This window comes from Phalacrocorax carbo, chromosome 20, assembly GCF_963921805.1.
Source record: "Phalacrocorax carbo chromosome 20, bPhaCar2.1, whole genome shotgun sequence".
NCBI classification, from domain to species: Eukaryota; Metazoa; Chordata; class Aves; order Suliformes; family Phalacrocoracidae; genus Phalacrocorax; species Phalacrocorax carbo.
The window spans coordinates 656,787-679,536 of NC_087532.1; the positions used below are offsets into that span (position 1 = coordinate 656,787).

Sequence of the window (22,750 nt, forward strand, 5' to 3'; positions counted from 1 at the left end):
CTAATATGATCCAATGCCATTTCCAAAGAGTTGAGCCATCTTTTAACCTTCCGAGGTGGTAAGGCAGCTGCTTTGAAGGCAGCTGGCTGAGCAGCAGTGCCTTCGGGGTCGTGCACATACAGGAGCTGAGGGCTGGCGCCAAGACACCAGCACCCCTTTGGCGGTTTGGGGTCCTCGGTGCCACCCTGCAGTGGGGCAGGGGTGGGAGGGAAGGAGCGTTCCTTCAGCACAGCTCCCAGAGGTTTTACAGTGGTTTTGGTTTGGGTCTGGCTGAGCAGGTCAGTCTTCACAAGGCAGGTACAGCCCAGCCAAGATCTAGCTCTCAGGCAAGTGGGACTGGCGTGGGGTCACCCAGTCTCACCCAGAGGGATTTGCCCTGCCCCAGGCCCAGCTTCTACACGCCAAGCCTACCTTTCAGGCACTCTGCATGAAGGACTCCTGCTAGGACTGCGTGCTGCCGACACCATAGGTGCGCTGACCCAAGCCCTCTCCTCCTGGGCTCATGCCAGCCTTCGGCAGGTCCCTATCAGCAAGCCCAGCACAGCATTCCAGCTGCCTTCAGCCTCTCTGGGCTCCTGCAGGCACCGCCTGCCTCCCATCGCTGTCCTGCTCTGTGCTCGTCCCCGCACCAGTGACGGGGCCCTGCCGCCATTTACCTTACAGCGAAGGCTGGGCAAGGAGCAACTGCTACAGAGAGGTGGGGATACCTGTCAGCGTGTGAAAGATACGTTTTCAGCACTTCCCACCCGTACCCGACTTTGTGTATTGTTTAGGGAAGAGCATGTGAAGCGTCAAGTTCTGCACCGCCAGGCACAACTGCTTTACACACCAGTAAATCATAACAGCAGTCTCCTGAGTTCAGAATAAAACAAAATCATTGTTCACTTGTTTCACATTTCAGAAAAAAACATGGTTCATTAAAACAGTTTTAATGAAAAAATAAAGTTCTGAATTAAACTATAATTATACATGGCTGAAAGTGATGAACTAAAAGAATGGAGATGTTACTTTTTTTTCTCTCTCTGCTGATATTGTAACGTGCTGGACTTGTCAGACACCATCTATTGGGATAAATCTGAAAAGGTAACAGAACAAGAGTCAGTCACATTGATTAGTATCGAACCTCTGTGAAAAAGAGGCAGTTCGCTTGGCAGTTTGCCATTTCTCCCATAAAAGCTTCAGGAACGCACTCCGCAGAGGTCCGGTTGAATTGCAGACACGCTGTAAACACAGAGATACCAATTTTCAGAGCAGGTCCAGCCCTTACGCAGCTTGTGACCGGGATCTTCCAAAGCCTTTCTGTTTGCAGAGTGAAATGGCAGCATTTGAGAACTTTGGTTATTTTTCTGGCTGCAAAGAACAGTCAGGCAGCCGTCGGGGACAAGTCTTTGGCAAACTCCTTGGTGGTTCCATGAAGCTTCTGGAAGACAGCATACCACGGTCATGGTCTTAAGATTTTACCGAGCTGGAGCTGGTTTTCAGAACCCAGAGTCAGTTGTTGCAGCTCAGTGGAACAGGGTTTTTGTAAAGAAGCACTGAAGAATGGTTGCACGTCGTGCAGCTCCGCCATCCTGACTGGGGCCAGCAGACCCCTCGCACCCCCGCGTCCCCCGCAGCGGAGCCCCAGGGCACTGAACACTGGCCTGTCTGCCTGAAGCTTTGCCAGCCCCGAGGCAGACATCTGAAGGAGGGTGCCTGACTCTGGGTACCAGAAGGACCCTTGGCCATCACCAGGATGCATCTCCTGATGAGCCAGTACTCGGGTAAGGCGGTGGTCTAACACGGTGCATCTGCAGGACTAACGTGGACACCTTCCCACCAACGTGGCTAGTCTCGCTTCGGCCGCGGTACCAGCGACTCCCCTCGCCTCATGGTCTTGCCGGACAGAGCACGACGTTGTTCATCAGGCGTAACTTGCAGAGAAATACCTCAAAATGTAAGCCGAGTTTGTGCGATACAGACAGCTCGCTGTTTGGTCATCAAGGAACAACGCTGCCATCTCAATGGCCTTGCGTACGAGCCTCGACTCCCCCAGGAAGTCCCGTCGAGGGACTGGAGCATTGGCAGGGGCCTCGGTGCTCTCCTGTCCTCCCCTGCACCGCATGGATCTTCATTGCACTTCATCTTGCTAGCTGCATAGCCTGTATTTGCTTTTATCTGTATAATTTGCAACCAATAAGTTAAAGATTCCGGTTTTTTGATTACAAATCCAGTCTCAAAAAACAAACAGTGAAAATAGAAGCCAACTCAGCTGTAGTACTCAGATGGAAATGATCAAATCCCAAACCAGACCTGCCAGGTTCTAAGTTTACTACGGCCCGTTTTACAATCCACATTTGAATTCTGGGTTGAGAAAAGGAAGAGTCAGCATCTTCTTAAAAGAGCACCTTAGAGTTTAACGAGGGGCCGGGAAACAGAGCAAACAGTATCCCCCCATACACACATTTGAGCCGATCATGCAAAACAAAGTCACGAAAAGTCACCGTAAGAAGAGACCTTCTAGGAAGAAATCCGATGTTGCTAATCCCCAGCGCTGCCTGTCCAGAAAAAGGGCTGCTCTCTTCCTTTAAGCGTGCCGGTCCCTCGGGGCAGGAAGAAGTCCTGTTTTCACTTGAACGATGCCAAATCACAGAGCTGCCCTGCTGCCCGGGCCCAGTGAAGAGGAGGCAGATAGCGCAGAGGTCGGTATGAATTGACACTCGCTCCTACAGAGCCTTAGAACATCTAAGATCGATATATACGGACAAATGGGCAGGTATAATATTACATTAAAACACACGGCCATTTACTTTTCAGACTCTTCACATAGACTCCCTCCTCCTCTTCCTCCCTCTTTGGAGGAGGAGTAGTTTCCTAGCACAGAGGAGGTTTGCAGTTTCCCGATGGGATGAGAAAACGCATGTGGCAAAGGTATTATACATTCCCCAGACATCACCCAATTTGTAGTTGTAACCGGATAAAAGCCCACCGAACCCAGAGAGCTTAGTCTGTCCCTTGAGCTAATCGGTATCTAGCAGCAGTTTTGACCAGTTGGCCTCTTCCAGCCCCGGCTGCCCATGACTTGGCGATTCCCTGTCCCTGTTAGCGCGGGCCGGCCAGGCAGCCCTTCAGCCTGAGCAGCAGCAGTTCGGGGAGCTCTTCCCGGCCGGCGTCCACAGCTCGCCCGCCCGCCCAAGCGGCGCACCAGCACGTGCCTCCCTCCCCTAGTCCAGAAAGCGCCTGCGCGAGCCCGTCCGGGAGCGGTTCGAACGGCGAATGTCAAACTTGGAGTCCCGGCACTTCTGGCATATGTAGACCTCTGGGACGTTCGACTTGCGGATTTTGGCGCAGGAGAGGTGGATCCAGGTGTGGCACTCGTTACACTCGATCATAGGCCGCCCGGCGAAGGGCTTCATGCAGAAGCAAGTGACCAGGTCCCACGAGTCGTCATCTGCAAAGAGAAACAGCAAGCTATGTTTTTAACGGCCAACGCCTCTCACCGGCACCAGGAAGTTACTCTACTTTCTCGCTAAATTAACTACCTGGGTTTGAAAGACAGGTACTTGGCTGATTTTTCCATGTCTTAAGAGAAAATAATCTCTCTTGCACAGGAAGAGACTCTCAGCAATACATGAGAGGCCGTAATCCGGGAGGGGAGAACCGGCTGCTTCTGCAAAGTCGCAGCTTTTCACTCAGGTCATTGCAAAAGCAGCCAACCACCCCCCACTCTTCCCCCAAAAACCCAGCCGCTACTGAATTCTGCCTAGGCACCACACCTTGGTGTTACCCTCACGCTACAAGTAAAGAGCCCAAGAGACGGGTGACAGCACCACGGCTTCCACCTGGCTAAGCCTCTTTCGACAGCCAGGCCACCTACCCGAATCCACCATGATGTCCTCATCGTCGCCGGTGCCATCCTCATCCCGAAAGACCACCTGCTTGCCCTGCCGAATGACTGTTCGTTTGCCCACGCTCTGGATCTCCACCGCCTGCTCGGCCGACACGGCAGGGTAGGAGACGCTGGAAGGTGTGTCAGAGTCCCACACCGAGCAGTGCTCGGTCGCAGACTGAGGGTCGCCCTCCGACGAGGGGCTCATCGGTGTCTCTACGTAAGAGTCCTCCACCTCCAGCTCCAGCAGCTTCTCCTCATAGTCCTCCTCTGCAGACACCTCCGTCTCCCTCCTCTTCAGCTTTTTCTTCTTCCTGATCTTATCAATTTGCTTTCGCTCCGGCAGGAAGTTGCTGGGTTTTGCCCGCTGGAACAGGGAACCGTATGGTTTTGCTCGCTTAAGCTGACTGAAGTTCTTTCTGTTCTTGGCGGGCAGGGAAACGGAAGAGGGGATGTCATTAAACCGGGGATCCCAGCTATCGCTGTCAATCGTGCCTCCGGTGCTGTTGGGAGGGCTGGGGCTGTTCCTCAGCGGCGTTTCCTGTAAAACGTTGAGAAAGCGGATAAAAGCATTAATTCAGAGCCAACGGGCGTGCGGTGCCGAGGCGCTGCGCCCTTTCCCCCGAGGCGCTGCCTCGCACGGCCGGTCTCACCCAAGCGCCAGCTCCCGCTCTCCCCGCCCGCCGCAGGGATCTCCCACTGGGCAGAGCCGCAGCCCGGAGCTGCCCACGGCCCCGGGAGGCTGAGCGAGCGATTCCGGGATCCGTACTTTTTTTCACCCCACCCAAAAAACTGCCTCCCACCCCATCGCTCCGGACCCTCCCAGGCAGCCGTAGTTCCCCTTTTGTTTCAGGGATACGGCGCGGAGGCGTCGCCTTCTCGCAGCGGCTGGTTTTAACACACACACACACAAAAAAAAAAAAAAAAAAAAGAAACCCGGCGGGCGCTGCTGCTGCGGGACCGGGGGGCCGCCCCCGCGCCCCTCACCTCCTGCGGGTACGGGATGTAGCCGGCGTAGGCCAGGACGAAGGTGCAGAACTTGTTGAAGTCTTCCACGGTGCGGTGCCGCCGGGAGGCGGGGGAGAAGTCCTGCGGGGACGGGGCGGAGGTCAGCCTGGACGGGCGGGGCGGGGGGTACCGCGGCTCCCCGCAGCCCCTCGGGCCCGCCACCCCCCGCCTCTCCCTGCCGCCCAGCCCCCGCCGCTTGGCTCCGCTGGCCCCCGGCCGCTCCCCGCCTCTCCCCGCCAACCCCGCCTCTCCCCGCCAACCGGCTCCGCCGACCCCACCGCTCCCCCCCGCTCGGCTCCGCCGACCCCGCCGCCCCCCGCCACTCCCCACTGCTCGGCTCCGCCGACCCCGCCGCCCCCCACCACCACCCGCCTCTCCCTGCCGCCCAGCCCCCGCCGCTCGGCTCCGCTGGGCCCCGCCGTCCCCCACCGCTCGGCTCCGCCGGCCCCACCACTCCCCGCCTCTCCCCGCCGCCCGGCCCCCGCCGCCCCCCGGGCCCGCCGCTCCCCACCGCTCGGCTCCGCCGACCCCGCCGCTCCCCGGGCCCGCCGCTCGGCTCCGCCGACCCCGCCGCTCCCCGCCACCCCCCGCCGCTCGGCTCCGCCGACCCCGCCGCTCCCCGCCACCCGGCCCCCGCCGCTCCCCGCCTCTCCCCGCCGCCCGGCCCCCGCCGCCCCCCGGGCCCGCCGCTCCCCACCGCTCGGCTCCGCCGACCCCGCCGCTCCCCGCCACCCCCCGCCGCTCGGCTCCGCCGACCCCGCCGCTCCCCGCCACCCGGCCCCCGCCGCTCCCCGCCACCCCCCGCCGCCCGGCCCCCGCCGCTCGGCTCCGCCGACCCCGCCACTTCCCGCCGCTCGGCTCCGCTGGCCCCCGCCGCTCCCCGGCTCTGCCGTTCCCCGCCACCCCTCGGCCCCCGCCGCTCCCCGCCACCCCCCGGCCCCGCCCGCCGCCGCCGCTCCCCGCGCCGCCCCACCCCCACCCCCCGCGGCGGTGGCAGCCGGGCAGCGCCGCCGCCCCCCGCACCGCCCCGCACCCCCGGTCTCGGTACCGGGCCCTCGGGCGGGCCGTCCCCCCCCGGCAGGACACGGCGGGGCGCGCCGCCGCCATTCCTTGCTCGGGAGGTACAAGATGGCCCCGGCCCCGCGGTGGGGGGGGTAGCGGCGGGGAGGGGGGCACCGGCGGCTGGGCCGGGCCGGGCCGAGCCGAGCTGAGCCGGACCGGGCGGCGGGAGACGCCCCCCACCCCCTCCCTCGCCAACCCCCGGCGGCCCGGCTCACCTCCGGGGCGAACGGGGAGGCGCAGGAATCGGAGTCCATGTCCCGGCGCGGGAGGCAGAGACGGGACCGGTGCGGCAGCGGCGGTAACCGGGCAGCGCCGACACCCGCGAACCGCTCGGTACCGGCGGGAGGCGGCGAAGGGGCGGCCGCCCGCGCGGGGGCTGCCGGGAAGGGTAGTCCGCCCGCGCGGGGGCCGGCGGGAGCCGTAGGCCGGGCCTGCGCGGCGGCGGGCGCGGGGGCTGCCGGGAGCGGCGGCCCGGGAGGGCGGGGCCGCGGGAGGGCGGGGCCGGGCCGGCGGTGGCGGCGGCGGCGGCGGGAGCGGAGCGTGGAGCTTAGGTGAGCTCGGGGGGCGCCGGGGCGGCCTGTTACCGGGGCGGGCGCTGGCCGGGCCCCGCTGCAGCGGGCCGTGGTGGGAGGGGGTGGCCCTCGGTTTACCGCGGAGCAGGGCCCGGCGGCGGGGCGGGCAGGGCAGGGGCCCCTCGCCAACTCGTCAGTGTTCGCCCTGGCGCCGCTCTCCCGCCTCGCCCCCGACACCCGGCGGCGATGGCTGCTTCCTTCCCCGCCGGCCTCGGGAGCGCGGCCCGCCCTCGCCGCCCCGGTGACAACGGGCCGCCCTGCTCCAGCCTCGCTCCGTGCCCGCCCGGCCCCCTGTAACCGGCGGCGGCTTCGGCCCCCGCAGGCGGTCCCGGAGGGGCGCCCCACGCCTCAGCCCAGGCCGCCCCCGGCCCCGCCGCCCCCGGCCCGCTCTCCAGCGATCCGCGCCGTCTGCTCCCGCCGGGGAGGCGTCCCGCTCGGCCCCCACACGTGCTCCGCTGCACGTTACGCAGCACCGCTGCGCCCAAAAAGGCTGAAAACGCCATGAGTTGAGTGAAGAAGAATTTACTCCGCTCCTACGGTGTCTGTGTGGCTGGAAGCGATTGGCGAGGCAGCTGGTGCGAGCAGGGCCGGGGGCGCCTGGCCGGGCACCAGCTGTAGCGCCTTTGGCCAAAGCGCTGGAGGTCTCCGGCGTTGCGGGGCCGAGCCTGGCCTTCCGTAACCAGCGGCACCGCGGAGCCGGGGCTCGGCGCCGGGGCCCCTGGGAGCACCCCCTCCGGCGCCTCGCTTCCGAGGAAGACCCGGCCGTCCTCCCCGAAGAGCGTCGGGGGCCGCTCCCGCTGGGCACCCCACGCAGGAGACGAGGCGCCCAGGGGCTTAGGCGCGACGCTCGCCAAGCTATCGGGTTTACAGAGCTCTGCCCGGCTCTTGTGAGGCTGCCTTAATCCTGGGAAACTTCAGCACGGGCTTCTTAAAAATATAATTAGACTAAGCAGGGAAGGCTGCTGGCAGTGCCAGCACGTTATGCAACTGCTGCTTCTCCGTGACAGGGGAACGAGGATGTTTTCGAGGGCTGTTTAGTTTATCCTGCTCCCTGGCCAGAGAACGTTTTTCCCTGTGTTAACCCACCTTTTTCTGTTGTTGTTTTTTTTTTTTCATTTTCTTTTTTTCTTTTATTTTCTCTGTCCCACAAGCTGCTCTGAGGGGTTCAATCCCGAGGGCTCCCTGCAAGGCGTGACACAGCGTGTGCTCTCCCGCAGGCACGGCATGGCGGCGAGCACAGGCAGCAGCGGCGGTGGGACGGCGGCGGCGGCGGCGACGGGGGAGCCGGCGCACGCCGTGTTGCTGCTGCGGGGGCTGAGCGCGCTGCGAGCGGAGCGGAGCCTGCTGGACGTGACGGTGGTGGCGGGCGGCCGGGAGTTTGGGGCGCACCGTGCCGTCCTGGCCGCCGCCTCCGGCTACTTCCGTGCCATGTTTGGCGGGGCGCTGCGGGAGGCGCGGGCCGAGCGGGTGCGGCTGCACGGCGTGGAGCCCGAGTGCCTGGCGCGCCTCCTCGACTTCGCCTACACTGGCCGGGTGGGCGGGCTGGGCCCCGACATCGCCGAGCGCCTGCTGCGCGCCGCCGACCTGCTGCAGTTCCCTGCCGTCAAGGAGGCCTGCGGCGCCTGGCTGGCACGCCAGCTGGAGCCTGCCAACGCCCTGGACATGCAGGACTTCGCCGAGGCCTTCGCCTGCCCGGCGCTGGCAGCTGCCGCCCACCGCTTCGTCCTGCGGCACGTGGGCGAGCTGGGCGCCCAGCTGGAGCGGCTGCCACTGCCGCGCCTCCTCTCCTACCTGCGGGACGACGGGCTCTGCGTCCCCAAGGAGGAGGCCGCCTTCCAGCTGGCGCTGCGCTGGGTGCGCGCTGACCCCGCCGCCCGCGCCCCGCTGCTGCCCCAGCTCCTGGCCCACGTCCGCCTGCCCTTCGTGCGGCGCTTCTACCTGCTGGCCCACGTGGAGGGCGAGCCGCTGGTGGCCCGCTGCCCACCCTGCCTGCGCCTTCTGCGCGAGGCCCGCGACTTCCAGGCCGCCCGCCTCGACCGCCACGACCGCGGACCCTGCGCCCGCATGCGCCCCCGGCCCTCCACCGGCCTGGCCGAGATCCTCGTCCTCGTCGGCGGCTGCGACCGTGACTGCGACGAGCTCGTCACTGTCGACTGCTACAACCCACGCACCGGCCACTGGCGCTACCTGGCCGAGTTCCCCGAGCACCTGGGCGGGGGCTACAGTGTCGCCGCACTGGGCAACGACATCTATGTCACTGGTAAGGCATGCGGGGCAGAAAAGTGCCAGTGTTGAGTTTTCCATTGAAAATACATGGGTTCTAGTAGCGAAACTTGGCTTTTCTCAGGGTAGCAGAGAGTCTGAAACTCTGCTCGGGCTCAGTACGACTGCAGCCTGAAGACAGGCATAGGGACTCCCAGAGTCAGTGCCGGGTTTAGCAGCTAATCTCAATCCGTGAAGTGTTTTGTCAGGACTGATGTTCCTGAGCATGTGGGCAGAAGTCACAGGTCTTGCACTGGTAGAACTTTCTAACTGCTCACGCCGGGGGACAGGAGTGACCTGAGAGGATTTTGAATTTCTCTCTGCAGAGAAGGTGTTTGGGTTCAGGGCCCCGTGAATCACAAGCCGAGCGCATGCCTGAGGCAGAGGCGAGTCAGAAAGCCCCGGGTTCCTCAGCCAACCAGCGCCTGTGAGTCACGGGACCTTCCCCAGCACAAATCCTGACTCCTCGCAGTCCACTGGGGCTATATTTGCTTCTGTCAAGGTGACACAGATGTGTAAATTTGGCTGTTAATCTGCATATAGATGCCTCCTTTGAACTACATCCCCATAGCTGGAGCAGCAGCCCTCCGGTGGCTGTGACAAACCAAGGTCTGGAAAACCAGGCGCTGCAGAACAGCTTGCTCTGGGCACGCAGGACGCACTGACAAAGATTTGAAGGGCAGGTCAAGTGTAGGTGAACAGAAAACTGTTTGTCTTCTAGTCATGAGCAGAAAACAAGGCTCTGCTTTAAAGGCAGAGTTGTGAAAATGATGGGCTGCCACAGGGCTCGTTTGTATGGATGCCCGTACGTCCCGTGGGAGCTTTCCGGAGCAACCCCCGGCGGGTCTGGGGGCGCCAGTGCTGCTGGCAGCCCCGTGCTTTGGCGAGGCTGCTGCTGGCGGGGATCTTGGGATGTTCTGCTTAGTGTCAGCATTGGAGGGTTTCCGTGCTGCCAGTGGTGACGCTGCTGCAGCAGCCAGGCGCTGGTGAGTGTTAGTCTCTGCTACATCGCAGAAGCTTCTGGATAGTGACGGAGTGGGGGTTGCAAAATGGGGAAGAAAATGGTTATTTGAAAGGATGGAGGTAGTCAAACCTGGGAGACTCGTTTTGAGTCATGGCTGAGTGCAGCCTAGGACCAACATGGCAGAAATCCTTCCGGGCTTGCTGGGATAGAAACGGTGCAAAGGTTCCGTTAAAATCCTCGCAGTGCACGCTGCTGTCGTCCCCCAGTACTGAAATATTTTCATAATGTACGCCCCTGGGAAGCAGAACAGAGGGGTGGGTATTAAGATGTAGCTGGAAGACAGAACAAAGATCACGGGCCGGAGCCGAGCCCTCTCCTCCATCACCCCATAGTACTTTCCTTTGCGAAACCACGCTTTGAAATGCGGTGTGCTGTGCTGCAGGAGGGTCGGACGGGTCCAGGCTGTACGACTGTGTGTGGAGGTACAATTCCAGCGTGAACGAGTGGACGGAGGTATCTCCCATGCTGAAAGCCAGAGAATACCACAGCTCCACGGTCCTGGACGGGCTGCTGTACGTGATCGCCTCCGACAGCACGGAGCGCTACGACCACTCGGTGGACAGCTGGGAGGCTCTGCAGCCCATGCTCTACCCCATGGACAACTGCTCCACCACCTCGTGCCGCGGCAAGCTGTTCGCCATAGGCTCCCTGGCTGGCAAGGAGTCCATGGTTATGCAGTGCTACGACCCCGACAGCGACCTCTGGTCCCTCGTGAACTGCGGCCACCTGCCTCCCTGGTCCTTCGCCCCAAAGACCGTCACTCTCAATGGCCTCATGTACTTCATAAGGTGAGTAATGGGAGCGATCACCCCCCTCCCCACATCCCCACAAGGCAAGCCCAGGGTTTCCCCAGGAAGGTGTGTGGATTTTGTGGGTGGTTGTAGGAGAGCGCTGCCTTGGGAAAGCACGGCAGCGCTTCCTCTGAATGTGCAGGTGGGTCTGTAAACCACCACACCTCTTTTCTTTAGTGCTGTTGTAGCTAGACCTCAAAGAGCTACACTTAAAACGGTGTAAAAGTGTCTGGTCCTAAACCCACAGGCTGGGGAACAGCCAGGTATAAATCTGGCTGAAGCCAGCAGCCCTGCTGGGAAATAGACTTCTCGGTTTTCTTGGCTTCTGGTTCACCCCCCGCCTTGTTGCTATAAATAAGCCAGTAAGCTCCAAGAAAACGTTAAACTGTCGCGCAGGAGAGGACATCCTCCGTCTCAGCAGAGATAAGAGGACTGAGGGTGAAATGATTGGTTACTATTTTTAAGCGCCTTTCCAAATTGGGACTTAATTACCCATCTGAAGCCGTCCTGGTGGCGCAAATACTTCAGTTATCCACTTCATTAAAAATAAGCTGAAAGGCATGCTAGCGCTGAAGCATTTCGTCTTGTGTTGACTCTGAGCAAACATAGACTTCTGTGGTGGCTTCCAGATGCTTTTGGGTTTTTTTAATCTCTTGGCTTTGCATAAAGCAGCAGCTCCTACCCAAGACCTTTTATTTGATTCATTCGGGTTCGGCCGAGTGTCTCGGTTCCTGGCGGTTGTTTGCAGAGAGCAGTTTGTCACCTGTTTCGGTAAATACTGGCAGGGGGGTTCTAGCTATTTGGCTACTTGTCGCAAGCCAATTCTCTAGGTTTTCCTTTTTCTCTTCCATTTTAAAATACTGATGATTGACCCTTCAGGATTTGTGATCACTTAGGCACCTGCAGGAATTAATGAGGAGATTATTGGGGTCAGGTTTTTTCCCTCCCCTGGTTTCATGTGCTGCACGTGGACTGCTGCTCTGTGTAAAGCTGTGAGATAATCTTTAGAGGTCAGAGGAATAGGTTACGAATAAAAGTCACAAACTCATTTTTTGGTTAGTTTTAATAGCTCAGCCTAAATCTTCTCACTGACAATCCTCTCTAGTGGGACTAGTTTTATAACTATAAATACAGCGTAGCAGCGAGGCTTAGGTCTTCAGCTGCATCCTCCTTAGAGCTAACCCTGAGGCGGGAGAGAACGTCCTGGCCTGACTGTCTCCAGTGCCTGGAACTGCCTTTGCCCCTCATTTCCTTTCCAGTCTGTCGGGCTTTTCAGCCTCATACTTGGAAGTATTTGAGTCGCCTGCTGCCGTTAGTTACGGGAAGCGTTGTGAACAGCAGCGGTTCTTCCAGGTACAGGCAGCTTGGCAGCAGCGTTTGTCCCAAGCGCTGTGTCCCAGGGCAGGTACCAGCTCTTGGCTCTGAGCAGCTCTGAGCAAGAAAGGTTGGCTCAGTGCAGCTCCGTGGGGCTCGGAGCGCTCGCTTACACGTGCCCCTGTTAAAGTTGTTCCGCTCAGCTGAATATCAGTTCAGTTCCAGGTACATCACAAAAGTAACTCACACTGAAGAAACTGGTTTCGAAGCGCGTGTCATGTGGGTACCTTAGGAATGCTGCCCAGAGTGTAACCAGAACGTCCCGTGGCGCGCACCCGGCTTCGCCGCAGGCTCAGCGCGTGGATTTCTAGATGTAATGGTTTGCTAAACAGACACTGCTGTTGTAGGTGAGGTTTCTTGTTTATTTTCACTCCCCCCCGCTCAGATTCACCATCATGAATGTCATTCATTCATGACGTTCAAGGTGTCGGCGATACCTTGTCACCCGCACAACGCGTGGCAACGTGCGATGTCACGATAGGTACAAAGAGAACAAAATATTCCTTGCAGCCTTTCGAATCCGTCTGTCACAGGACTGTTCTGGAGTGGCTGGCAGCACTTCTCCGGCCGCCCTGACCCTGTCCTCTTCGCATTCTTGTGTCAGCGGCGCGCGTTTCTGCGTCGCAAACATCCCTCACCTGTCGCTGTCGCCCTCCCATCTCGCGAGTATGGCGGGTGAGAGAAGCCTTGGGGGATTACACTGCCCCCGCCGGCTCTTTTCTCAGAGTCCTCTGGCCCATCTAAATTTGGTGTTGGCAAAAAACTCGAGCAGCAGGGACGCCGTTACTTTGAAGTGCATGGAGGTTTAAGCCTCTCCAGAACAGCAGTAATTTTTCTTCCAGACCCTGAAGCAGTTGGCACCGAAGCCAGATCGGTCTGTGAAATGCAGACTTGCAGAAAGTTTGCCTGTGAACACCCCTGCTGTAGATGCAGACGTAAAAAAAAGACCAGATTTGAGAAAACCCTCAGGATTGCGCAGTGATTTCTGTCTCAGCAGTGGTGTAGTTGTGCGCTGGGCTCTGAGTGGGGCTCATTCTGGAGCAGCTCGCCTCGCCATCTCGGGTGGAGCGACCAACTTAGGGAGTGGTGTCAGAACGTGCTGTCAGCTTGCTCCATCCCCAGTTGTCTCGTCTGCCTGCCCTCCCCAGCAGCATCCTGAAACTCAGCATACACTAGGAAGTGTAGAGTGTGTTGCTTTGCCTGTAGAGAGGCTCAGAGGGGCATTTGGGCTCTCTGGGCGTAGGTCACTGGCACCAAGAATACAAGACGTGCTCCTGCGCTCACATGTGGTACATGCGCAGCGTCGGCGCCAGCCTGCTTCGCGCGCAGGGGTGCAGCAGAGAGGTCCAGGCACTTTCTGGGGTTGAACGTCACTGCTGGCGCAGGAGAAGCCCGTGCTGGAGGCTGGGGTCTGCCTCGAGACCTGCGCCTTTGCACGGGAACCCTTTGGTGTCTGATACACGTAGCGGGATAGGAGCAGAAGTGTTCATGGCGGCGTTTCAGGCTGTTGAACTGGGGGCTTCACCAGGCAAGAGGTTTTCAGAATGCAGAAGAGTAATTTTATGTTATGTCCTACAGAGACGACTCAGCTGAGGTGGATGTTTACAATCCAGCGAAGAATGAATGGGATAAAATCCCTGCCATGCTTCAGGTAGGATGCTTACTGACCTACTGGACGCCTTTTGGTGTTAAAAATTGGCTTAATTTGCCTTTGGAAAACAAGGTGCTCTTTAGATTATAACACCTTGCACCTGGAGTGCACTGAAGCGTATCGCAGCCAGCTGGAAGAAAAAAACCCCAGACTGTGCGTATCCGGGTGCTCGGCCTGGAACACAACAGCTGGGCAAAGCTAGAAACCTCTGTCTCCTGCCAGTGCTTGGGCAGCGCTGGTTCAGAGCCAGAGGCAGCAGCTGGCGGGCGCCGAGCCCCGTCCGAGCGAGCAGTTGCAGGATGGTACCCGCCACCTTGATCGTCTGCCTAACTGGGGAGATCCCTCCTTTCTAATTGTTGTGTGTATTTATTTAAATTGTAGGTGCACGTCGGGGGGAGCGTGGCCGTGCTCGGCGGGAAGCTCTACGTCTCTGGTGGCTACGATAACACGTTTGAACTCTCAGACGTCCTGGAAGCCTACGACCCCGAGACACGCACGTGGAGCGTGGTGGGCCGACTCCCTGAGCCCATCTTCTGGCACGGCAGCGTCAGCATATTCCGACAGTTCATGCCGGAAACCACGCAGGAGGATGACGGCATCACGCTGGATAACACCATCAACTTAAACAGGCAGCGCCAAAACCTTCACAACCAGAACCTTAATGAGCTTCGTTAGCAGGGGAGGACGCTGCGCCCCTGGCTCGAGGCAAGTTCGTTATCCAGAACCAGTGTTCCTTTGAGAGAAGGCAGAGGCAAACGGGTGCTTGGAAGCAAAAACGTACTGATCATAGAGGGAGTGAAAACTCTGAATGTTTGAGGTGCTGTTGCAGGACTGCAGGCGGCAGACGGCGAGGCCTCGCTGCAGCGTCCCTCGGCCCTTCTCTGGGGCGGGAGAAGGTGCCGCGCTGCCCGCAGAGGAGACCCGAGGGGTGAACTCTGAGGGAAGCAACCACGTTGAACAGCACCGCAGCATCGAGCTTATGGCTTTTGGTCAGATGCCTTTCACTGGGAGCTCCTTCACCCCATAACGCTTCATTTGCCACCAAACTCCTTTCTACGGTTTCTTTTTCAGGAAGGGTCTGTCTGGTAGGACGGTGGTCTGGCTTCGGAGGAAGGCAGACCTCCTGTGCACATCTTCCTCTGCATGGTCAGAGGAGGGGAAAGGGCCTTCCCGCAAGAGCTGGAGGTCTGCGAGGGCTGAGAGGTTAACAGGAGAACGTGGCCCTTCCTGCCCTGTCGCTGTGGTCCTCGGTTCCCTCTCGTGCCTTCGGGAGGAACAGAGGCCCTGTGGCAGGGATCTCACCGAGGCTGGGTTATGAAGCTTCACCTCTCCCTTTGTCTGAACTTCAGTTCTTCCCATGTTTTGGTGGTGGTTCTTTTTTTTTGAAATTGCAGCATTTAAACTTTTGCAGGTGTTTGTTTTCCAACCCCTCCTTCCTTCAAAGAAGAAACACCCTTATCTGTCTCTTAATCACATTCTCAACTAGATGGTTTCATTTCTGATCACCCCGGCTGCGCCCTCCTTTAAGGCGAAGAGGAGAAGCGAGTGCCCCTCTTAGCTGGCCCGAGGAGTGACTCCTGGGGCTGGCCGCTGCTGCCCTCGGGGAGGAGCCGTTCTCCCTTCCCGGTGGCACCCGGCTTGGCGATAGCGGGGCTGAACTAGGCAGAAAAAGCTGCTGCTTGTGGCGAGGGCTGTTGCCGCCAGTTCTCCTGTGCCGCGCTCTCGGCCGGCGCGCTGGCTTGGGCAGATAGGCCCTGTGCAGCGAGTTCTTATTTCTTCACCATTTGGAAGGAGCCAAGTCAGCACTGTACAATTTTGTGGGGGGAGGGGGGAACGAACTTCCCGGGAAAGGTGAGCACAGCTTCCTCAGGAGATTCACCACACGCTTGCAGAACTGCTGGCAGCGTTTAGATACCTTGATGCAGAAATTGCTTTTAAATGCATCGCCTTGCGTGAAGGAACCCACCGGACCTTTGGAGGGGCCTCGTGCCTGTCGCGCCTACAGTTTGCAGGAGCTCTCGGGATCTGGGTGGTTGGAAAATGCCGCTGAGGTGTTTTGGCGAAGGTGTAGGAGTTAGCCAGAGTGTTGCAGATTGAAAGGTAGCTATTTTAGGGGTGGTTTTATTTTTTTCTTCTTTTTGTTTGGGGTTTGCTGGGTTTTTTTGGCCTCCATAAGATTTGCCTTTATTCTTGCCCAAGTGACCTAGCTGGCTTGGGCCGTATTTCCACTATCTACCTTAGCTGAAGAGAAGCTGCCTGCAGTTTACTCATGGAATGTTTCTTGAACAAGCAAACAGCTAAAACCGCGGTATGGCTCACCCAAAAACGAGCGTCGCACCTTCGGGAAACCTGTCACATGTGACGATGGCTGAAGCGTTGGCTGGATGCATTCGCTTTTTCCGTCTTTCGAATTTAACCAATAGGGAAAAAATTTGAATTTAAACTTAATTCAGAGATGGAAAGCCTTGACTGCACGCCTTCTGGCTTGCCCTTGGATCGAGCAGCCTCAGAGCCCCATCTCCACAGTATCAGCTTTTTCCAGCTTTAAGAGACCTGGTTTTCCCCGAGTGCTATTTGACGCCGCGCTCCTCAGCTGCGGAACTTGGGAAAGCCGCTCACGAGATCTGCGCCGTTCTCCAAGTCTGAACCTTCGACAGTGCCTTGAAACTGCCGCACGGCGGGGTTTGAAACCCTCCCCGGCGCTGCTGCGGCTGGGGTGCGGCGGGCCCCCGCTTCGGCGGGGGATCCAGGCGAGGGGGGTGCGCGATGACCCGCGAGGCCACAGCAGCCCGTCCCCGCGGCGGCGTGCGGTGGCCGGGCGGAGACGGCGTGCGCTGCACAGCTGACCTCGCGTCGCAGACCTAAGTATTTATGCCGAACTATAAATAGTACGCACATTCTGTCTCATACTGTAGTGCTCGCTGCTGGACCTGCCACCCCCAAATTCCCCAACCGGCTGAACAGTTACGGATCTGTATTTATTTTTTGTAAAATTCATTGTGTCCAAATCTTTGAGTACAGTTAAGTACCATCCTTTGAAACAAAGGCATTTTACATTTACAGATAATGTATTTTTATTCTCGTAGTTTGTTTTTAAATTTACTTGAGGCAGTCAAGTTAAATAAAACCTGTTACACAGATCTCTGTTGTCTTTGAGGGGCAGATTATTGGAATTAAGTTTTTACTGCAACGTTTCTCATTCCAGGTCCAAGGTACGTTTAAACCAGCGACTTTCTGCATTTTTGACAAGGGAGGGAAAGGGGAGAGCGCCGTTGCGGTTTTGGGGCATGCAGGTATACTCGGTGATCTGCCCCCACCCTGGGAACACACAGGAAAGGGTTCTCAATGTCACGGCAACCCTGGATCGATGTTATTTCAGACAAATATAAATCCCCACACCTCAAACCAGGAGCTTAGAGCATTGTCCAGCTCCTTGAGATAATGCTTCAGGTTAAGTGACACCTACATTGTCTCAATGGGGTGACAATATGGGGCTTGCCCGGCCTTTAATGTGGCAGCGACACGGCAAGTATCAGAAGATTGACAAAACAGTAGAAATAAGGCACAGATTTAACAGAGGAAACAATGCTTTTGGCAACTGTTTAAGGAAGCGGCCAGAGCCATGCTCTTCGGGAAGGTGAGCTTTAGTTGAAAGCTTTCGGGCTGTGGCTGCAAGAGGACTGCGCTGGAGGAAGGGGGTGAGTGGCAGCTGTCCGCCTGCAAACAATAGCTCCTTAAAAAGCAATTCACAGTATTACACACACGGAGGCATCAGTCACAGCCCACCTCGTACAGCATATGTACATTTATTTAAGTAGCCATTCTGAGTAGCTTCGCGTTTGTTTCTTCATTTAAGACCCAATTGTAACTCCATTGTAGCTTCATTTCCCTGGAACCTGGGGTGGGAGCGTTGCGGGAAGGAGGGGAAGGGGCGGATGCACAACTCAGAACAAGCGCGGCCGAGAGCGGCTCCAGCCTAACGCTTTATTGTGTTTTGGTAGGACGGGCACGCGCGGGCGGGCGCGCTACGTTTCACAGTCTTCAGGAATCGTCGTCGTTATAATTAGCGATTGCTCAATCACATCTGCTGTAGAGAAGTTCTCGTTTGAGCAGAGTCTCTGCACTGGGATCTCCTCGGCCAGGGAGCCGCGGGACAGGGACTCGACGATCACCTCGGCCGAGCCCACCTCCAGCTCCGGGGGCGGCTGCAGTGCCACCACCACGGCCTTCTCGTCCTCGATGATCAGGTTCCGCAGCTTCCGCTGCCGGGGGTTGTAGTTCTCCACCCGGTCGTGAATCTCCATGTGGCGCCTCAAGTGAGCCTGCAAAAGGAAGAGGCACGACGAGGGGCCCAGTGAGGGCCGGCTCCCCTGGTGCGGCGCACTCTGCGGGGGTCCCCGGGGCCAGGGAAGGCCTCACCTGCCGCGTGAACTTGTAGCCGCACTCGGTGCACTCGAACTTCCTCACGCCCTTGTGCCGGCGGACGTGGACACGCAGCTGTTCAACAGCTGAGAAGGGAAGCGAGAGCCCGTTGGCAGCGGCACCGCGCCGTACACGCTCGCAGCGACGCCGACCCGCGCCACGGCAAGGAGGGTAGTTTCTGAAGAGCCACATGAAAGCTCGACGCCCTGGCCGTTACCTTTGAATGTTTTCCCACAGATCTGGCAGAAGTGGGGCCTCCCCTCCTGGTGCCGGCTGGCGATGTGCCTCAGCAGGGGCCCCTTCTCGGTGAAGCGCTGATCGCAGAACTCGCAGCTGAAGGGGCGCTCCCCGGTGTGGGTCCGGTTGTGCTTGTCCAGGCTCGCTGCCGTTCGCAGGAGAGAGGAGGAGAGGCGCGGGTCAGCAGTGCAGCACGTGGCCCCCGTCCCGGGGCTCAGGTATGAGCCACGCCGCAGCAAACACTGCGCAGGCACGGTGCAGTCGGTCTGTGCCAGGCTGGTTAGGAAGGCTTAGAAGCACTACGAGCAGCAGCCTGCTGGTCCGGGCTAACCGTTACCAGGGAAAACTTGTCAATCTCTTCCTCTTTTGTGCCACAAGGGTAACAGAGGTAACAGGAACGTGCCTTCCCCAGTGCTAGCATGTGCTCACAAGAGCATGGCTTTGCTCCCTGGGAGGAAGCGGGCAGGAGGAGGCGGGTTTTGCAGCATGGCTGCTTTCTGGAGGTCCTGGATGCCGGAGCACAATGCTCTGCAGGACCAGCCCCAGCCACGTGCCCAGGGGAATACCTTGCGTCCTGAAGGTCTTGCCGCAGAGGTGGCACTGGAAGGGCTTCTCGCCAGTGTGCGTGCGCAGATGCATGTTGAGGTTGGCTTTCTGCGTGAAGGCGTGGTGGCAGAACTCGCAAACGTAGGGCCGCTCGTTCCTGCGGGCAGGGAAAGCATTCCCTTCAGCTCTGCCTTGGCCAGCCTCAGCCCCTCAGGTTAGCTGCTGCTCCTCACCCAAAGTTCTAATTAAATCCTACTTCAACTCATCTCAAACTGAAGTATTTTGGAGGCCCACAGATGCTATCCTGCAGCCACAGGCTCCCAAGCTGGAGCCTCCCACCCCTCAGGCATTATAACCAGCCCAGAAAACATAATGCCAAGGACGAGTGTGGCGAGCTGCTGCGTGCTTGCCACTTCAAGAACCCGAGTTAGCTGGGCTGTTGAGATTCCCTTATCGCCTGCATTACTACGGTCACACACTCATAGGAAGTGCCGACCGCCTGCACTTCCTTTGGAAGAGAAAAGCAGAATGCCAGCTGGCCCCCCACCAGATTTCTGGCAGAAGTTTCAGCCCAGCACCTCCAGGAAAAGGGGTGCTTGCTGCCCTCCGGCCAACGCCTCTCCCCAGCACCACCCAGCCAGGAGGGCCAGTGACAGATGGGAGGACACGGGTGACATCCTACCTGTGCTTGGCCTTGATGTGCATCTGCAGGCCGTTGCGACTCGAGGCCCTGTGCCCACACTCCTCGCAGACAAACAGCTTCTCTCCCCGGTGCTTGAAGGCCTCGTGCAGGCGCAGCTCTGTCCGAGACAGAAAGCACTTGGAGCAGGTTGAGCACTGCAAGGCCACAGGAGAGCGCGGGGTTAGGCAGCTCACCCAGGCGCAGTTCGCAGCGTACGCCCACGACAGACCCGCTCGCCACCCAAGACCCGTCCCTCCACCTGCCCACTGCTGAGTGGGGGCCCTCCCCGCGGCCCGCTGTGGCAGCACCCCCACCTCCAAGACACCTTATGAGATGAGACAGCCTGACAAAAACAAAATGCTGGTCAGTGCACGGGTCTGTGGGCCAAAAAAAAAAGACAAGGGCTGCTCCTGTACCCAAAAATCCTGTTTCCAGAAGCTCTGTAACTCCTCGCCTCGCTAGACAGAACCAGACAGGACAACGGGTGCCATTCGCTAGGCCGGGCCTGAGCGCAGTATAATCTCTTCTCAAAACCCCCCTGCCACCCGCTCCCCTTACCGCATGGGGCTTTGGGGCGCCATGCAGCTTTATCATGTGGCTCTGCAGGTCCTTCTTCTGCATGAACTGCTGGGCGCAGGAGGAGCACTGGAAGACAAGGAGATGGGGGTCAGCTTCCAGCCACCCCCCAGCCAACGATTTCAGTGTGAGGAGAGGACCGGCAGCATGCCGGTGCACCGGGTAGGGGAGCGCCATTCTGATGTGGAACACAAGACCCTGGTAAGGCCGCAGAAAGCACCTGGCTTTGGTGCCTCCCTGGAACATGTTCTGGCTAAGAGATGGGGAACGACCCTCAGCGGCTGCCACAGACCAGGGAAGGGAGCCGGCTCCCTTGACGGGTTGGGCCAGGCTGCCCCGAAACAGAAAGGCTTGCCCCATCTTCCTTCGTGCTGACATCTAGCAGCTATTCACAGGGATGTCAGAGGCAGGCGCTGCTGACCTTGTAGGGCATCTCCCCCGTGTGCGACACCATGTGCAGCCGCAGCTCCATTCGCCTCTTGAACACCTCCTGGCAGACCGAACACGTGAAAACCTGCAAGAGACGGGGAAGGCATTGGCTTCTGCAGAACCAAGAGCCCGACGCAAAGCCCACAGCAAAGACCAGCACTTGGCACTCAGGCACTGGGACCTGGTTATGATGTTTAACCCCTGCCCACAGTGATCTGGATCTCTTTATGGTACACCGAGTATCCTCATGTGCTTGAAAGAAATGAAGTGAGAGTCATCTGGTAAATCAGACAAAAACCGCTGCTGTCCTCATCGAGAGAGCGACTATGGGGCTCCCGGCTGCGTCACACGTGCATGAGATGTTTTTGTTTGGTAGCCAAGTGTGACGTGGACTGTGGCTGGAAAAAGGCTCTAATTCCACTCCTGCAAAATGGCACCTGCTTTCCAGGCTGCCGGTGGCAGATCCCAGGCGTACCTGCTCAGATCGATTCACGCAATTTCTAGCTTCGTGTTCCAGGAGATTCTCTTTTCTAAAATAACATTTGCCACATTTGGAACATTCAAATGGCTTTTCTCCAGTGTGTTTCCTAGGGGGAATACAAACGGAGAACATCCGTCACTGCCAGTCCAACAGCAGAGACGTATGAAAAGGCCCGGCGAGGACACCAGGAAGGGAGAGGGAAGGACCAGGCAGCTTTTACACACACCCCCCACCCCGCGCCAATATGCACAGTTGCCCGAAAGCCGCCTTTTATGCCAGCTTTACTGATCCTGTCAGAGCGCGGTCAAGCTGTTGGTGCCTGCTGCACCCTGTGAAACCTCAATTTTGGAGGGCTGAGTTTCGCCCCTTGCAGGAGAGCGAAGCTGGAGCTCATGCCCTTGCTGCAGGCACCCACTTTGCTCTCAGTGCCTGGCCACGCCGGAGCGTTCCCCACGGCCCAGGCAAATTCCCTCACAGCCCATGCTGACTGCGAACGCCCAGGAGGACGATTTGCCATCATCCACCTGCAGCTGGTGCGTCCCCTGAAAGAGCCCCTCAACACCCTTTTTCTGAGCTGGGCTGGCTCCGACCCCTGAGAGCAGAAGCCCAGGACAGTCACTGTGGGGTTTGGAGGCAAATAAACCCCCCAGCTCAAAGCACCCCTGCCCCGGGGCCAGAGGGGGCCTCCGCCTCCATACCGGGGGACGCCGGCGCGGTGAGTAGTGGGCACAAGCATGGCCCTTCACCCACTCCCCATGGAAGAGCCGTGGGAAGGGGCAGAGCCTGGCAGGGCGAGTCGCTACGCGCGAACGCAAGGGGAAGGAAAAGTCAGAGCGTTTACCTGTTGTGCACTTTAAGGTAATATTTGCTGAGGAAGGTTTTATGACATGTGGGGCACTCAACCGGCACCGCTGTACCTTTTCTGCTCCCCGGCGTCCCCGCCGCCCCCTGGCCGCCGGGCACCTTCCCCGGGGGGGGGTTCTTTTTGCTCCGCAGGGCCTTTTTCTCGGGAAGGGAGTCGGCGTCGCTGTCGCCCAGCCCGCCATCGCGCGCCGCCGCCTCCTCCGGGGCCGGGGGGGTGGCCTGCGAGGGAACAGGCGGCCGTCACCGCGCCTCCGCCGCCGGGCGGGCAGCTGACCCCCTTCCCCTCCCGCCCTCCCGTGCCCCCCTCACGCACCGCCTGGCCGCCGGGCTGCGGGGGCGCCGCGGCCGCGATCTCCGCCTCCCCCGGGCGGCTGGCGGCGGGGGCGGCGGCGGCGCGGCGGGGCCGCTGGCGGGGGGCGGCGGGGCGGAAGGCGCGGCAGAGCGCCACGGCGTCGGGCACGCCGAGCTGCTCGGCGGCGGCCAGCAGGCGGGCGCGGTTGTGGGCGGTGAGCGCCAGGCGGCCGGTGTAGAAGAAGTCGAGGAGGAGCTGGAAGGTGTCGGCGAGGCCCTCGGGCAGCGCCACCGGCCCGCCGGGGCCGCGGGCGCGGAAGAAACGGGAGCAGCTGGCCAGCACCGGCCAGTGGGCGCGGAACTCCCGCCCGCCCACGCCCAGCGTCGCGTCGCAGAACTGCCCGGCCGCGCGCTGCCGGTTGAGCTCCCGCAGGACGCGGACGCTGTGAGCCGCCGCCGCCGCCATGGCCGCGCCGCTACCGGGCCCAGCGCGCCGCCGCCATCTCGGCAGCGCGACGGACGCGGAGTAAGGACGCGACGGATGTGACGTAAGGAGCGCGACGCCGCGGACGGAGGAGGGGAGGGAGGCGGCGGGACGCGGACCGGGACC

The 22,750-nt window shown here is 59.6% G+C and overlaps 3 protein-coding genes across 4 annotated transcripts; 1 reads left to right on the top strand and 2 right to left on the bottom strand.

The window, feature by feature from the left end:
* Positions 1-853: 853 nt before the first annotated feature.
* PHF13 (PHD finger protein 13) lies at positions 854-6,283 on the bottom strand. The gene is made up of 4 exons (XM_064470383.1): positions 6,154-6,283; positions 4,856-4,957; positions 3,857-4,409; positions 854-3,430 (listed from the first exon to the last, which is right to left on the bottom strand). Exons 1-4 carry the CDS (start codon positions 6,190-6,192, stop codon positions 3,204-3,206), a joined length of 921 nt encoding a protein of 306 aa, XP_064326453.1. The 5' UTR covers positions 6,193-6,283; the 3' UTR covers positions 854-3,203.
* Positions 6,191-16,752, top strand: KLHL21 (kelch like family member 21). 2 transcript variants are annotated; one of them, XM_064470378.1, is made up of 5 exons: positions 6,191-6,489; positions 7,662-8,770; positions 10,179-10,584; positions 13,540-13,612; positions 13,994-16,752. In XM_064470378.1, the coding sequence occupies exons 1-5, from the start codon at positions 6,191-6,193 to the stop codon at positions 14,285-14,287; spliced, it is 2,181 nt and encodes a 726-aa protein (XP_064326448.1). In that variant the 3' UTR covers positions 14,288-16,752. The 2 variants fall into 2 exon arrangements, with proteins under 2 accessions (XP_064326448.1, XP_064326449.1); XM_064470379.1 differs by having other exon boundaries at positions 6,438-6,489; positions 7,728-8,770.
* Positions 16,753-17,556: 804 nt separating this feature from the next.
* Positions 17,557-22,674, bottom strand: ZBTB48 (zinc finger and BTB domain containing 48). Its single transcript, XM_064470381.1, has 10 exons — positions 22,163-22,674; positions 21,827-22,068; positions 20,980-21,091; positions 20,497-20,589; positions 20,058-20,144; positions 19,500-19,654; positions 18,838-18,974; positions 18,252-18,416; positions 18,032-18,120; positions 17,557-17,934 (listed from the first exon to the last, which is right to left on the bottom strand). Exons 1-10 carry the CDS (start codon positions 22,604-22,606, stop codon positions 17,638-17,640), a joined length of 1,821 nt encoding a protein of 606 aa, XP_064326451.1. The 5' UTR covers positions 22,607-22,674; the 3' UTR covers positions 17,557-17,637.
* Between the last annotated feature and the right edge of the window lie 76 nt (positions 22,675-22,750).

Coding starts and splice junctions, on each gene's coding strand:
- KLHL21 (XM_064470378.1), top strand. CDS start 6,191: ATGTCCCGGCGCGGGAGGCAGAGACGGGACCGGTGCGGCAGCGGCGGT. Junction 6,490..7,661: donor GAGCGGAGCGTGGAGCTTAG/GTGAGCTCGGGG, acceptor CTGTCCCACAAG/CTGCTCTGAGGGGTTCAATC. Junction 10,585..13,539: donor GGCCTCATGTACTTCATAAG/GTGAGTAATGGG, acceptor TATGTCCTACAG/AGACGACTCAGCTGAGGTGG.
- PHF13 (XM_064470383.1), bottom strand. CDS start 6,192: ATGGACTCCGATTCCTGCGCCTCCCCGTTCGCCCCGGAG. Junction 4,958..6,153: donor CCTCCCCGTTCGCCCCGGAG/GTGAGCCGGGCC, acceptor CCGTCCCCGCAG/GACTTCTCCCCCGCCTCCCG. Junction 3,431..3,856: donor GGACATCATGGTGGATTCGG/GTAGGTGGCCTG, acceptor TTCTCTTTGCAG/ATGACGACTCGTGGGACCTG.
- ZBTB48 (XM_064470381.1), bottom strand. CDS start 22,606: ATGGCGGCGGCGGCGGCTCACAGCGTCCGCGTCCTGCGGGAGCTCAAC. Junction 20,145..20,496: donor CGGGGGAGATGCCCTACAAG/GTCAGCAGCGCC, acceptor CTTGTCTTCCAG/TGCTCCTCCTGCGCCCAGCA. Junction 18,121..18,251: donor CTGTGGGAAAACATTCAAAG/GTAACGGCCAGG, acceptor TTCCCTTCTCAG/CTGTTGAACAGCTGCGTGTC.